Below are 17,297 nucleotides of genomic sequence, written 5' to 3'. Positions count from 1 at the left end.
TAGCTGGGTGAGCACCTTTGACAAGAGAAAGGAGTGAACACTTGGGAAAGCATGGTCACCCCAGGAAGGGAAGATACAGTAGCATTCTGTGGAGGTGGAAAGCTCAGAGTGGCAGCTAGATGCATCTCTACTTGAATAAAATTATTTTTAACATGAAAGTAGACTACAAATAAAAAACCAAAAGTGGTAAGAAAAATTATTAAGTGTCTTGCAAAGAAAGACAGCTTCATTTCACGGACGACACACTCTTTGGAAACAGCTCCCAGCAATTTTCTGGAAGCTTTTTGTTTCAAAGGCCAGTCCTAATCTGATGTTGGGTTGCTCATTTAAGAAAAAGATTCCAGGTATCTTGGGATACAAACTCCTGTAGAAGCAACAATTCTTTTCAGGAGATGACTGATACTCGGTTCTAAGCCACCCTTAATGATGCAAGCTAAGTATACTGCAATGTTTATGAATGATTATGAATGACAGCGGTCAGTTAAAGTCTCAAAGCAGCTTCAGCACCTTTCAGTTCACAGAGCTATCCTTCGATTTTCAAATCCAAGCCTTCTGAAAACATATCTTTTAATTTTGTAGATTTTTCATAACCTGAAATTGTTTAGTAGCAGCTAATTTGGTCTCCAGGCATACTTCTCAGAGAGCCAGTCCACTGTAATTAGCTTAGTGTAGATTACATAGTCGTTCTTTCCTCACAACAGCATGTCAGAACACATTCTGAAAAGCAATGTGGTTATTCTTAAGAGTTCTAGCATTTTTGTGCTTTTGCTTACAGGACTGGATATGAAAGGACTAGCCTTCTTAGCATTTGGGAATTTTACAGTTAGAATTTCCCCTTCATTAGAGAACAACTAAGATGATGGGATATGTACATGAAAGTACTAAATACATAGTCGCAGACGTTTATTTTTCAACTTTTTAAGCTTCATTAATATTCCAGCTGGAGTCCTGCCAAAGATTACATCCAAACACAGCAGAAAGGAAAGAAGTGGCAGAAGATATAAAACCCCACTGGTATATAAAACTGGAATAGCCCTAGCATGATTAGTGAAAATTTAACTTTTCCCCTCAATGGTTTTTGCCCATGACGTAGGTTCTCTGTTGTGCAAAGAGTAGTGTGCAAGACTATGAAAAATTGTTTTCTATACGTTACTGTAATGCACAAAGCAGCTGTATCTTTTTTATTATTGAAGGCCAGAAGCCATTTAGAGCTGAGTAAATACCAGGAAAAGCAGGTGACCAGTAAAGCATAATTTACTGCATCTCAGGCAAATACATAGTTCAAGCTCTATTTTCAGACAGAAGCAGGAAAGGGTGCAAAGAGCAACTTTTTCACAGCAAAAAAGCAGATGTTTTCTAATTTGCCGTTTTCTATTTTTAATGGAAGCTCCTGACTTCTGATGTAGTTTTAAATTACATTATTTTCAACCTCGCTGGCTACAGACTCCAGAGCTGACAGAACGTGTCATCCTGCTCAACGTCAATAGCAGGACTGATGCTCCTCTTAGTTTCTAGCTAGATCAGGCTACAGCGTAGCTACCGCAACCTGGAGCTCGAAGCAAGACAACTGCTACTACTTGAGTATATACTCAGATTCTAGGAAGGCACCGAGTTTTATGCTGGTTAGTTTAAAAACTAACTTATATAAAACTACAAAAGAGGCAGTCTCAAACTGACCTGCAGTGTAAACAAATTCTTAGTAATGGGCTGAATGAGCAGGAATATTTGCTGCTTTTAAGCTCACAGCTGGATTTAAACTGGGTCTACCTTTTCTGACTCGATTATATTGACAGCATACAGCCAAAGGCTCTGGTTCTGAGGGGGGAAAGAGTCCCTGGAAAACACCCCAAAAGTAGAACAAGAGGTTCTTTAGTACTGACTGAAGAGTTATAAAATCTGAAAATCAAAGCTGCTGGTACCATTTTGCCTCTTTAAACATGTTAATCCAATTCCAGCAACACAATTTCTTTATTGTCTGTTTTGTTTTACATAAACTAAACATACTAGGTGAAGAGGTTAACGTAAGCTACACAGAAAGCTTGTGTACGTGACCAAATTAGAATACAAGGGCTGAATAGGCAACAGGCCAGCAATACAATCTTTCTTTTCCTGTTCCAAGACTCAAGCTCTGATGGTGAAGTACAGGATGAACTACAGTTTGAGATCATGGTTCTAGTTTTCACTTGAAGGAGCTCTTTTATTTCGCAAGACACATGACATCAATCAAATCTTTTATCTCTCCCCATTAGGAAATAATCTCAAACACAGCGATAAATGGTAACAGTGCCAAGTCTCACCTTTTTCATTCTCTTTGTATTTGCATGTGCCAGCTGGAATTTCAGCTTGAAACATAGAGCCCACCATGATTTCCTGTTTTGAAATAACAGAAACAAGAAGTTTAGCAACAACAGCCATGATGTTTTTTGTTAGCAAACAAGGGAACTACCACATCTTTTTTTACCCCTTAAAACATTCATTGTTCAAAATCTAAAAATACGGTTAACAGGCACTATATGGAAATGGATTTTTGACTATTTGGGGAGGTGTTTAACACTTCTTACTATCAAACCTCTTAATTATGAGGAAAAACTGGAGAGGATTTGGGTGATCTACAGAGCTCAGGGTTACTAGGTAACAGATCAACTCATTATTCATGAAATATTTTAACAGCACTTAGTGTTTACCTTTTTCCAGTCTTCTGAGGGAATATAATCTTCATCTTCTTCAGATTCCTCTTCTATTTCACTATCTACAAGAAATCGTTCAAACATTTACATACAATGCGCTCTGACGGGGCCTGTGCACGTCAACCCCAGCCTCCAGCAAAGGGGGCTGAGCGAGGGGGCCTGGGACGCCGGAGCCAGCTCCTGGGAGCACCACTGCACGGGTGACGGGGGGGCACGAGCCCAGCCTCTCGCCCCGCCAGCCTCCAGCCGCAGGGCAGCCCTGCTCTGCCGCACTGCCATCTTACCTAACACCACGCAAGTGCGAACGGCAGTTTCGGTGACAATGCTAAATGTTTCAGTATTGCCAGCTATAAAAAATGACCTACTCCATGCTCGCATTCAGAATGGATTAAGACACACAACAGGCTCTGAAAAGTTAAGGCACAAATTAATACATCCACCGATTTTACTACTGCCTAATTAAAACTTCCTTCCCTCACCCAGCTCTGAAGCAGCTGACGTGATCCACATCCATATTTACTACAAACAGTTACTTTCTGAAAGTATTTTTATGTGGATGTTCAGCATCCGCATGTGGGTTTCAACACCATTTCAATGAGCTCCTAGCTTAGATACTGCTGATCTTTTTCCCTTACAGCAGCTGTCACTGAACTTAAGGTAGACTATAGCACAAGGTGCGAGAAATCTGCAAGTGTGCTTTTCTCAGTCTTACTGGGATTTAGTAGGCTTGGATGTACTGCTCAGAGATGCACAGCAGCATTTAAAATAGATTATTTTGGGTGAGGACTGACAAAAATTTTAAGCTCTTTATGATATAGCCTAGTTGCCTTTCCGAATGTACTGAAAGCAACTGCAATATCTGGTTTATGTATAGCATGTGATAATAGGAGCACTAAAATTATTTATACATTAAATTACATTCTATACACAGCTGAACATTGTAAAAACCCAAAACCTAATGCAATACACTTGCATTACGCTAATGCTAATGCTATGGTTAAAAAACAGAGTTCATTTAAGATATTTGCAATCCTCTGCACAGCAACATGCTGAGGTTCCTTGACATTTTTGGATTAAAATAAACTACAGATTAGAAAATTGCATTTCTGCAATGTCATAGCTAATAAGTATCAAGTATAAGGTATCGTAAGGAACCTTTGCTTTAACTTTTGTTTGTTAAAACATAGAACAGTAGGAATTCAAACATCGGTGACAGTCACTTCTGTCAAAGAAACATAAAATACCTGTTGTCCAAACTGCCCTGCTGATAGCTCAATACTAAAAGGTTCAGATCCCATTAAGTAAGATTGCCACAGAAATAAGAGTTGTCTAAATGGACAACTACATAACACTAGCTCAACAGTCTCAAATGGATGCAAAATCAATTTAAAAAAAAAAACAAAAAAAAACCAAAAAAAACCAAGAGAGAAAATAATCAGTCCACAACGCTGGCAACAGTATCAAATATGGAATTCTTCAAGCAAATTTTCTTCATCATTATCTCCCCCTTTCTTATTTCAGGTTTAACAATCTATTGGCCTTTTTCAGATTTCATTGCTTTTTTCTGTATTAGCGATCTTGAAGAAATCTGGGGTTCTATTTCTAGTAAATTTCAGCTTTTACTTTTTCCTTCAGTTAGACTCTCACCTTCTCTGAATGAGTACATAACCTGCTGTCACCAGGCCTTGTCATGACAATCATGCACTGTCCAGCAATTATCTAGTTGGAACAGTGCATTTCCTACTTGCAAATATTTTTACCTATATCCTTAGTGTGAACTGGCAGCTGAAACTACAATGGTAAGGTAATACCATACTAAACAGTCATTGACTGCACCTGGACTCCACATACAAGAAAATTTTCTGAAGGGCACATCTATACAAACCAGGTTGCAGGACCATAAACTGGACTGTCACAACACTTGGAGTAGTGTCATGAAAGGATTTACACTGTTGGAGAGCTTGCTTTTTCAAAACTGTAGAAATTTAAATTTTTCCACAAATTTAATACATTGTTTTACAAAGAGAGAATATCTATTGTCCTTATACAGAGTCCCTTATCTGCAGACAGGATTTAACATTCAGCTAAAAATAGGACTTTTTTTTGCCTATTATTTTGAGCATAATGATCATCAAGAGCAGTGTTATGAAAGAGAACAAACAAATGTTTATAGGTATCAACATGCTTATTTCAGAACACTATGTTAACTAGGGCTGTTCTTAACCAAAGGTCAATCATATTGAGATTACTGTGCTTAGTACTAAACTGTACATACTTGTATCAAAATATTTACATCGACGAGGGCGAATTATCTCTTGTGGATCTTGAGAAGCAACAGATGGTGCTGGGTCGTCATTAGATGACTGTGTCTCATCTTCCTGACCTGATGAATCTTTTATGGTCTCCTCCTTAAATATAAAAAAGCAAACAAGAGATCAGCTATCCCTTGTATGCGACAAACACTATTTTGGCAATATTTTTTTCCAAAATTGTCAATATATCAAACCCAAATACCTTTTATTTGACTTGAAGTGACTGTATAGATTGTGGCCTGTCCAGACTGAGCCACAACAAATCTGTAAACACATCACATTATTTACTGACCAGTATTTTAAGCAGATCAATTTAACACTCAGACTCTAACATACAAATCAGAAATATTAACCACTATTAAGTATCACGCCTAGTTTTTTAAATCAGTCAAGCAAATCCTTGCAGTTTCATTTCATTTAATTTAACTTTAAATTTTACTTTGGTCTTTAAAACCCTTCCTTATGAATTTTCAGTAAAAAGGGGAGGAATTCTTTACTGGCTATACTTTTTCCAATCAAATGGAAAGAATACTTTCCATAAAAATTAATGTCAATAGTGTGGTTCAACCCCACAGGAATAGCGTATCAGTAGACTCAGGTTTGTACACCGAGTCATTAAAAGTTCAAAAATTAGAACAAGTTTCTTTATTAGAAGATAAACCACAACAACTATGGGAATTACTACAATTAAGGAAAATTAAAGTGATAAAGGTTGAAAAAGTATATTAGTGCTTTCTATTTCAATGCATGTTGTCAATATCTTTTATGTGTTTTATGACTATGTTGTAAGTACTCACACTTGCTAGTTCGAACACAGAAGCATGAGAGGCACAGCACATGTTTATATGTACCTTTACCAGCAGCCAGAGTATTATCACATGTGCAGCTTAAAGCAGATTAAAAATAGAAAATAGCTAAGTGCAATATAGCTAAACAAGCTGTAGAAAGATGAGCACTTGCAGAGAAAGCTTGAATGATTTATAAAATTATTCCACCCCCACAGATGTATTTTACTGCCTCTGCTAAGAGCATGCAAGCATTTCAGAGCTCTCATTCTTGTACCCTGAGGCAAACAATCATAACAGGTTAGCTAGCTCTCTTTGTGCCCAGTCCTCCTCACCACCTTTGTTCCAAACCTATCAAAACTGGGGTAGAATACGTGAACACATACTTACAACTCAACCACAGTGCCAAGTCTGCAATTAGGCTAACCCACTAGCTGTGTTTACTGTGCCAGATTGTGAACCGTTGCTGCTGATGGGCAGGAACATGCTTGCTTCTGCAGCACGCTACAAAGGGTTAGTGCCCTACAGAGGGACAAAGATGACTCCTCTTGCTGCTAACAGCAGTGACAGACACTGAGATTTTATCCATTTAAGAGAAAAGATAGGCAGTATCTTACATCAGCTAGTAACAGAAGTGGAGAACTACAGAGGAGGTCATGAGAACACAGAAGATGGAAGTTGTGTCAGGAAGTAATCAAGGACACAAAAAGAAAGTGAGACTTCAGGAACACCACCATGCAAAACAAAATAAAACACTTCTGTGTCTTATTTTAATTTTGTATCCTTCATGTTAGGTAAGTTTGTCCCCCTCTCCAGCTTCTTGAACCTTTTTCGATGTAATATAACTGTGTATCTTTCTTATTTCTGAACTATTCAACCCATACAAATAGCAATCTTTTACAGCATCTGTCAAGGGAGTGTGTAAATCCTAAGGAGTTCATTTTCTGAATCAGATATATCATTCCTCATCTCTGTGTCGCATTCCAGAGATTCTAAAATGGGTTAGATATCAAAAAACCGAAACGCACCCTTTTTAAAGCCAGATTAGGTAATGCAGCTTCCATTAATGCCTAAGCTTTTTTTGCTACTGACAGTACAAAGGGTTTCATATTTTAATGGAATTCAGGATGCAACTTCGAATGCCACCAGTAATGGAGAAGTTACAGCTGTGCCCATGACAGGACAGGATTGTTACAAATATGTATGACATATACAAGTAGAAAAGACTCTTCTAAAATCAGAAAATTTATTTTAAGAGCACACAGAACAGGATTTTAAAGATGCCAAGTTCAAAACCATACATTTTGCAAAGATACTTGTAGCATTAGATTCAGTTAACAATTTAAGTACAACCAGGGCTGCCAGGCTGAAAAAATACAATTTAAAATGCCAAAGCTAGAAAACTTGCAGCAACCTCCAATACTCAAGAGACACATTTAATTCAATTCCACACTTCACTGTTCAGTTTGAGATCAGCTTTTCATCTTGAAACAAGTATTCAGACATATCTGTAAAGGTGTCTTCAGGCATTTAAAACTCCAGTTTTGAAGTCAGACTATTTCTGAAGGACAATTACAATCCCTTCTTACATGATGCTATATGTATACATATACTCTAATTTGCCTCAGCAACAGTTTGGAATGATACAGATTAAATTAAGAGCAATAAAGAGAAATACAGATGGGTAATTAAGAATAAACATTAGAGTTCAGTATGCAAAGCATCTGAAATCAACTATATTACAAATGACTTCTGCCATGATCTGGCATCTTGAGTGGCTGTCTAGTACAGAATGGCTGTATGAAAATCAATTTCAAATTAGTGTAAACACTTACTTTGTTTTCACCACTACAGCCACTGTTGTCATCATTATCAACATCATCATCATCTTCTCCCTCCTCCTCTTCCTCTTCCTCATCTTCATCGTCATCATCTTCTTGGAGTGGAATAGTACCATCATAGCCATAACGGCTAAGTAGCTCCTGGATTGGCATATCACTTTCCTGATAAACATCCAAACAAAGTTTGAGAGTTTAAAAAAATATTTCACATCCCACATCTGCTCTACAGCTTAAAGATGTGCACTTTAAACATGACACACCAAAACCAGATAGATGTTGACCACGTATACTAAGAATGGCCACTCCAAAATGAATGGACAGTCAAAATTCAAAGTTTTGGCTCCTAAGAAAAATGTGTGGTTTTTTTTTTAATTCAGGGGAACTTTTTATTCCCCAATCCTTTATAAATTTACAGCAGACCTCACGTACCAACAAGCTCTCAAAGGGGCCATAAAGCTCATTAAAAGGGCACCAAAGGGCCATATGCCCCATCCCTCCCTTGGTACTAGTCTACTATTATTTTACCAAAACACAAGCACTGCAATGTGGCAGGTTATGTCCAGCTACATCATACCCCTTCAGTACACAGAGCAAACACACTCCTTATTGGAATATAAACTGGTATTCCCTTTACCGCCCAAAAACTACCTGAAGAAATTGTAGTATTTTGTGGAAAAAATACATACAATGTGTGTCAGCAGCCACTGCTTCACACAGACAGCTAAGATATTGACAGTTTTTGCAGGCAGGAACTTGTCCTAGTGCAAGGCAGTGGAATTCAGCAGAATAAGGACCAGAACTTGCAGTACCTGGCTTAAACATGGAATTAAATCTTTGTTTGCAGAATTGCACTACAGGGACAATTCCACAGTTCTACAACCCTGGCTTTGAATACAAAATTACACCAAAAATGTACCTCTCTGTCTCTCTATACCTCCGCCCTTTCTAGGCAAAACAAAAAATGATGGGTTGGATGGGGGCGAGGGATCATCTTATATTCAGGATCACCCGATATCCAGGTAAAGATAGTAGTAATTTTTACAGATTCATATACATTTTAAGCTAGTTGTCTACAAAACCATCCACAGTTGGAAGCAAAACTGCTAAAATATGTGCACAGTTAAAAATCTTTATATTTAGAATGCTGGTCCACTCTAAAGAGACATTTCAAATGATACAGTCGGTTCTCAAATTTAGTGGCTCCCAAACTGTTATCAATTGCGTTCACTTTATTAATAAAAATTATTAATTGCCAGGTCTGCAAATTACCTACTTTATTACTTTTAATACTCAGTATCCAGCCTTCAGGGGCAGTATATGGCATCCCTAAAGACATTTTTCAGAGCAGAAACTTTCAGAGAGCATTTTAAAATTATCTCTCTCACAAGATCAAATCCTTTGTTTATTATTTAGAGGTGTCTGCTTGCTCCAAATATTTCTTCTTAGTATGTAATGTGCATCTCAGCTGATAATCAGATTTTTTTAGTTATCGGCTGATGTTAGACTTCCTCCAATGAACTCCTATCCTAAGGGCCTTAACTGATCAACACATCTCTAGTTTCTGGAAACATACTAACAATACCAATTACAAAAGGCAGATCTAGTTAATTCTGCTGTGTAAAAATAAGAGTAACACAAGGGTTACCAGTGCTTATTGTCTGTGTATTTTATTTATTTTACTTCAAAGAACTAAGCCATTCTACCTGTTATTGGTCTAGTCTTTGTTTAAACTATCCACATAGTAGATGCAGACCATGTGGACCTAAATGTCCTCACCTTCCCTCTTGATTCCTTGGTCCCTATCTTATCATTTTATGGAAAGAACTCTTAGAAGTGGGGAATTCATACTTTACTGACACAGACAACATGACAGGACTGTGATCTTAATTAAAACCTGACAGTACAGCTATCAGAAAAATCCTATTCATAATTATCCAAACAAATGTTCTCCAGTGCATTTTGGAAAGTATACTTTCACTAAGCACTCCTCACCACTACCCCATCTGTAGATACAGAATGAGAATTAAAAAGAACTCTTACTACAATTCATAGGTACGTGTGAACTATGTAACAAGCATATGACCTACTATGTTACCTAGGAAAGTGGTGTTGTATTTACAACATTTTTCTTAGGTAGAGCCTCTTAATTTCAGATAGTCCATTACAATCCAAAAAGCTCCAAGGGCCAGCAACTCTCCAAAATAAAATACAAATCGTGATTTCTGTATTGCTTCAGGATATTGCAAAAATAGAAAAGGCTAAAAAAGCAACAAGGATTATCAAAGAGACAGAAATTTCTTATGTGGAAGATGCTTAATAACAAATTGATTATAACTCATGCGTCTGGAGTAGAGGTAAGTGAGGGCAAGTGATATAACAGAGAACTGTATCAAAAGCAGCACAGAGAAGGTAAATATAAATGACTGTACACTCTTCTAATTGAAGAGCTGAGGGGCAACCACTGAAACAAACACAGAGTAGGTCTGAAAAACCAAACATGTTTCTCACAATAAATGAACTGCACAACACTGCCACATGTCTCGTGGACATAAGTTTACAGAGGTTAAAAATCAAATGGAAAAATCCATGGGAGGAGGAAAAATAAGACTGACACGCATTACAGACAAAGAAAGAGACAACATCTTTTTCTTACGTGCCTGAACTACACCCTCCTAGAATAGTATTTGGGAGAAACACTGCTTGCTTCCATGTATGGTTCTCTCATTTAAAGACAAGAGGATGCTGGTGCATAACCCTAAGAAAACCCAAGAGCCCTCCCTGAAAAGGGAGACCCCAAAAGGAGAAATGAAGTGATTATGGAAAAAGGGAGGGAGTCAAAGGCTTAAAAATCTGTAAGTAATGCAGGGAGGCACCACACACAGCGCCCTGGCAATGCTCACCACTTCCTAGAGGCACCCTGGAAGCCAGCACACACCACCCAGTAGGGCTCTGCCCACAGATGGGGCAGCACAAAGGTAAAGAATTTGGCCCCACGCTCATCAAATCCTCCATGTCACCCTCCCTCCAGCTGATGCTTCGTACAGTCAGCTTAGCTAAGAGTAGGAGGAAGTCGAGTTTCTGCAACTCGCTGGGGCCTGATTATTTATTATTTACAAGACAGAGTGTGAATGCAGTTTCCTACCACCAAAATTAGGCTGCCAAGTTTCCTGCGTTTTGGAAAACTGCAGCGTCAGCGTATGCTCAGGACACCGAGAGAAGTGCCTCATCCCAGGCACACCTTCCTGAGCACTGTCTCTTGGGCTGCTGAAGAAGGAATACTGGTTAGCCAGGACTTTGGTCAGATCTGGTATAGATGCTCCTACATATGGAAATAGTATTTTCGGTAATAGTATTACTGAATACATGTCTGGATATGATCAAGGATAGTCTGCTGCTCCACCTCGCAGACAGCTTTCCTGCCCAAGAAAAATTCTTGCCTTTCAAGAAATATCACTAAGAACCACCAAATCCAATACTTCTGATTCTCTTCACATACTGTTCTGCTCTCAGGAAACTATTTTTTCCTTACTAGAGCAGCATAGAGGGTGACTTCAGGTCTCTAGACACAGATATGCTACTGCCATTTAGACAAAAATGTATACACATACTTGCACAGACAAATGCAGGATGCTGCTCAACCTCCAGTACTAATGCATTACAGATTCACCAGAGTTTCAACCAATGAGTAGAAAAGATCCTCACCCTCAAAGGAAGGTGCAATTTTTATGACAGGAGTTAAATCATTAAGGTTCAAAAATGCTTTTGCAAAACCTGACTGCCACCTCATCTCTGAAGGACCTGAACTAGTAAATCAGGCACATTCACAGCCTGGGGGAAATCTGAAACAATATGTGTATATGTCAGGGGAAAGAAAAAGACGGGATAGCACTTGCCTTGACAATAGTTTTGAGATTTACATTGCCTATCATCCATGACTAAAAAAAAAGAGATGGAAGTAAGCCTTGATGCGGGGCCTGCTATCCCACAACCAGAGGTAACCACAGGTCTCTAGCAAGATCCTGCTGGCATGGAAGCATCTGAAACTCAGTAAAAACCCTACCTGCAATACACACACAACAATACACATGACCACAAGATTCTCTGCCAGTCTATAAAAGCATCACAAAAGAGCTGACACATGGAGAAATTATAAACTTGCAGCCTGACAACCAAGATATGAGGGAATAAACTGATGGCTGAAATACAGTAATAAAGGAAGAATTGTAATGTGGTGATAGAGTTACACAACCAGATGTTGACTCTTCACAAAATATGAGGGGAAAAAAACGTATTTTCAACTTAAAAACCACATGACATACATGTGGAGCTCCATTTCTCATTTCATCTAGATGAAGCATATTTAGATTCACAAACTATTTATTTATCTTTATGCTTACCATTTAATATCAAACCTGAAATTACCAGAAATAAATTATCATTTACATCCAAAATGTAGATTAAACGTACTAAATTAATTTAAAGTCATATTGGCATAATCACTTATACTAAATAGGACTTGTATACCGAATATGCATCTGAGAATCATTAATGATCTGTTCTAGAAGCCTTTTCAGCCAATGAGGTCACAGACAGCATCTAAATTACTTTGCATTTATAATGAACCTAGTTTGTAATTTAAGAATATCATTCCTGCCTGAGAAGTAATTTAAGACAATACATAAGTGACAGTATAACCTCAAAATGCCAAATAAATCTTATATGCAATTATTTCAGAAGATACACATTTTAAGATTTATTTATCACTATTAACAATAATTGAGAGTTCTGATACCAGCTCTGATGACAACTCTTTGCTTTGAGCAAATCATTTCATCTGCATCTCCATTTCCTCTATCTTAAAACTGACGATACTCCTATATGCTTCACTAAAGTATTATACAATTGTTTGCATAAAAATGCAAAAGAAATGTAAAATTATGGGATTTTTTAAAAAATCAAAATCTATATGCACTATCAAGTGCAAGTGCTTTAGAATATACAAGTTTAGTCAGAGCGTACTTTAACTTATATTAGGTCTAGAATGCAAACCCTACACCAGCACATATATGCAAAAAGAAACTAAACGAGCACAGCATTATACATTATTAAGTATTTATGTACCAGTTTCCTTTTCCCAACTTTTGAGAACTGCAAATTTAGCTCAGCCCATTTCCCACATCTATATTATTTGCCTATTAGTGTTTTAGGGGTGTTTTTTTTTAAATTCCAAATATAAGGGAAAAAAACTGCAAATGTTTTGTGTGAGACTGTGGGCTGTGGTTATGTTTTATGACTACTTAAGGCTACCTACCCTGTTAAGATCCTCTATTTCAGAACTGAAGTTTGTTTCTCCTTCCATCATTTCCTCCTCTTCTAATGTCCGTTCATCATCAAAGTCATGCACCAGCATATCAGCTGATGGATCAAATTCATGGTCATCAGATGTTGCTGAACCTCCTGATAGAAAACATTTTAAAGAATGTTTTTAGTTAATCATGGCCTCACAGAGTTTAGTTTTTTATTTTGGTGACATTTTAATACTCAAATTATACTCAGAAATTAAAATAACTTCAAAATCCCTCAATCATTTATCTTAGGGAAAGCTAAACTCATTATTCAGAGGATGGTGAAAGCTGTCCTTTGGGTAATAAGAGATCATGGAAAAAAGAACCAGAAGATACTGTTTAAAGCAGCCAGTTCTCAAAGTACTACATATGTGGACATCGGGCTCCTAGTTAAATGTTTGTAAAATGTTCAGTTTTTGAAGACTTAATTCTTAAATAATCATAAACCTGCCTGAATCAAGAGTTCTCTTGGGAGCAGAAATACTCATAAAATATAAACTCAGGGCAGTTGTTTCCTTTATACTTTGGAAGCTTTCTTGTTTACAACTACAAAGACAGTCTAATGACTTTTCCAAAATTTAAACTTAAAGTAAGCTTCACAGTTATGCAGATTTTATTTATGATGCAGAATCCTTAGTTATTTTTCCCCATGCCTTTTTTTTTCCACAGTTCTTTGTAGAGAAGTCTGGTTATATTTTGTGACAATGAAAAATAAATGAATGGATGAATGGTTTGGCAGATGCAGCATTTTTATGTAATTCAGCAATACCTGATTTCTAATTCTAATCCCGCTAACATTTTTCCACTTGTGTCCGTGGAGACTTTAAATTCATTTTCCAAAGCTTGAAGAGTATACCCATGTTGAGGGTGCAAGAGGGAGGGGTTGACTATAAGGGTTAACTATACTTTGTAGTTTCAAGTGTTAAAGCAATTGATTGTTTCTCTGAAAAAAATAAAGAGCTCAAGAGACAGTGGCAGTCCAGCTGAAGTAACTACTGGAAAGCTTTTTCACTAGTAGGATGCCAAAAACCTTGGAAATAAATAACACTAAGTACAGTGGTACCGAAGTGAACAAAAAAAACCCCAGATATTCATAAGCTACACTTAAGCTGACTACTAGATAGCCAGTAGCTCTGCGATACTGGAATATCAGAAAATAACCAGCTTTAAAAACAGAAGTCATGCAACCCCTCATTTTTAGTAATCCAATAGGTAAAAAAATGCTGCTTTTCTTGCTGCTTTTGTTCTTGATGCTATTATGCATAAAATCATACTGCAACAGTATTAATTGAGAGCACACAGTGCCTTAACTTTTGACTCTGTATTTAACTCTTATCACCGGCAGGCAGCCATGCCTAGAGGGATGGTAACCGTATCGCTGGGAAGTAGTCTCTTCCATGGCCCCAGCACTTGCTCACACTGTGCTCCTTAGGACTTCAGCATTCCCGAACACAGGTTCGTGCAGCGTTTGCAAAGACAAGAATCTTATTTCCCCAGTGTATTTTACCATTTAGAAACTCGTGGTGGTACAGACTGGAAGCAAGCAGTGACTACTTACACCAGTACTGCCACCAACGTATTCATCAAATTACATCCCTAGATTACTAACTGGAAGAGACCAGCAAAAATAATTTTTCAAGGGTGCCCTCTTCCCTCACAAGTTTAGGAAATATTAAAAATATTTACCTGGGCTTGAAGACTCAACAGAAGGCTAAAAAAGAAAACACAGGAAATTATTTTTTCTATATTGAACCTGTACAAACTCAATTCAATAATTCATCTGATACAAAGCAAGTCACTGCAAATAATATATTTACAAATAAAGCACCACAAACGCACTGAGGCAATTTAAGATAAATAATAGTCATTTTCTCCTTTATGCATCAATATCACTGCACTATTTCAGCAAGAATAATTGGAAGAACTGCCCATTTTGTGATGCAATAATTGAGCTGATGAAGGTATAAAATAAAGCAAAACAATTCATTCTGAAAATAGCATTACAATTCCACAATCAGCTTAATATGGCATAAATTGGTACTATTGCCAGATGGGGCAAAGCTACTTTCTCTCCATCTCTATCTGCTCATCTCCAATTCTTTGCACCGATACAAAACTGAAAACTAACAGTAGGTGACAGGTTAGTTTTTAATAGATCCAGCTCTGATCTAACTCTGTGTACTAAATCCCTTTTTCCACAACCAAGGTATATGCCAGATTACATTGACAGTGGGAGCACAGTTTAAGAGAAATTATTCTTCCTACTTGAAACTGCAGGCTATACAATACACAAATTCCCTGTTCTATTTAAACTAAGGTACACACTTTCAAAAGGTAATCACAAATCACAGTGAGAATTCCTCATAGAACAAAAGAAAAAAGCAATTTAATTTTTAATCACTAACCCAGCTGCAAGAGAAAAAAAAAAGACAAAAAACCAAACATTATTTTGCAAGCCAGACTCTCTTCCTAAGTATGTTTAAAACACAAATTAGTATGACAGACTACAAAACAACTATTTTTTGAAATACAGGAGGAAAAAAAAAAAAAGAGACTTCCACAACAATCTTTATGTAACAGAGACATCCTTTGGCCTACCGTATTTGGTAACCTCACATTTATAATCAGAACAAACGTCTTCTTTCATAAAATTCTGCTTTCCCTTGCTTATAACTTTGCCAATCTTTAACCTCCTGGGATAAAATTTGCATCAGACATGCAAACCTCATTTGTTTTGAAAATTCAAGCAAATGTTTCAACTATGTCCAGGAATAGACCTAATGAGTGTTTTTTTCAAAGTTAGGAAGGCTGATTTTTTACTTCAGAGAGCTGCAGTGCCCATTTCCCTGCCACCTTCTGGAAAATGAGATATTGTTTGGTATCATGGATATTGTTATATTACAAAACATAAAATGCTCTCTTCATGAAAAACTGCCTGCATTTGGCCAAGAAATAATTTGGAAAACTTCAGTTTGCACATTCACAATAGATACTTGTGTGTATGTATGTGTAATACTATATCTAGATTGTACTCTTACTAGAATTGCAAAATCTGTACACCCAGAATTATATGCAAAATTAAAATAAAATATTACGTTAGAAACTGGTAAATTTAAACTCAAGTAAAAACTATTATTCCAAGATTTCCTAAAGCATTTTCCTTCTCCTTGACTTCATCTCATAAGGCCAAGCAGTCACTTGCACAAGCCACTTCCACCCAAAACACCTGGCCTAGCTATGTAGCAAAGCAAAAACTAAAATTTAAAAAATTCTGTGTAATGATAAAGTTCTTTTATATTAGCACCTCTTCAAAGTGAGAAGAAATACACCTTCTTAGGAATCAATGGCCAAAATTCACTTACATGTCTGCCTACATTTTACGAGAGTCTACAATGTACAAATGAAAACTCAAAAATATATTGGCCTGTGTCAAGCAGAAAGCATTATAGAGGTAAAAACACATCTTGAATATTTGCCTGAAGGGTGGATAGAAGATACAATGGACAAGAATTTTCTCTCGTAACATTGTATTAGCCTAAAGAAAAAATATATATGTAATATATATATACAATCTATAGACACTACAGTCTATTTTTCCCATACTTACTAACATCCACATATGTTTCTAGTTTACATGCAGTATCACTGCTGACTTGCAAGAAATAGGTTTTTAGGCAGTATTAGCTTTAAAAGGCAGTACTGCACAAAAAAGCCAAGAGAAATCGCATCTGCACAATTTAAGTAGACTGAAACTCATGTTAAGCAGGTAAGCATTAAAAACATTTTTGCAAAATATTGCACAATGCCATAGGAAGTTTTGCTAATGACTACAGTTTAAAAATCTTTCTTTGCAAAGATTATCGTAACGCATTCCAGTGTACAGTATTACTAGCATATACTGAGCTAAAGTTGACTATCAAAATCAGCCAGCAATGACTGATCTCTATTTGGTATGTTTTGTTTGTCTGATAAACTTGCAAAACCAGCTAATTCATAACATGTAATACACAATTATTAGTGCAAATTAACAAAGTCTTAGCGTATTCATTGCAGCAATCACAGGTAGGAAATCAAACAAATTCAAACTGTTTATTTCTGTCAGACAATACTGCAAATAAGGTAGACAATACTGCATGTCCAGTGCAAGGAAAAAATAAGGGAAAGACAAACATCACTACAAAGTATCTTAGAAAGTTTTAAAATAAAGACTACGTCTTCCTTAATAATTCTCTCATAATAAATATGAAAGAAATGAGCATTGCAAATGCAGATTATAGCCACCACTAGCAGCAAGAGGAGCCTTTATCACCCAAAGAGGGCATAGCAG

At 37.0% G+C, this 17,297-nt stretch overlaps 1 protein-coding gene across 2 annotated transcripts in view; it reads right to left on the bottom strand.

Annotated features, from left to right (window-relative positions):
- The window catches only part of MIER1 (MIER1 transcriptional regulator), a 43,201-nt gene that overhangs the window by 9,973 nt on the left and 15,931 nt on the right, over positions 1-17,297 (bottom strand). For both annotated transcript variants that reach the window (XM_030032065.1, XM_030032064.2), the window contains 6 exons: positions 14,657-14,681; positions 12,937-13,082; positions 7,620-7,787; positions 4,963-5,095; positions 2,685-2,749; positions 2,298-2,370 (listed from right to left, as the gene is read on the bottom strand). In XM_030032065.1, coding sequence (XP_029887925.1) covers positions 2,298-2,370; positions 2,685-2,749; positions 4,963-5,095; positions 7,620-7,787; positions 12,937-13,035 — 538 coding nt within the window. In that variant the 5' untranslated portion in view covers positions 13,036-13,082; positions 14,657-14,681. The remainder of the gene's footprint in view (positions 1-2,297; positions 2,371-2,684; positions 2,750-4,962; positions 5,096-7,619; positions 7,788-12,936; positions 13,083-14,656; positions 14,682-17,297) is intronic.

The sequence above is a fragment of the Aquila chrysaetos genome, chromosome 12, assembly GCF_900496995.4.
Source record: "Aquila chrysaetos chrysaetos chromosome 12, bAquChr1.4, whole genome shotgun sequence".
Taxonomy (NCBI): domain Eukaryota; kingdom Metazoa; phylum Chordata; class Aves; order Accipitriformes; family Accipitridae; genus Aquila; species Aquila chrysaetos.
The sequence above is the reverse complement of the archived record's forward strand: the minus strand, read 5'-3'. Positions and strand labels throughout refer to the sequence as shown.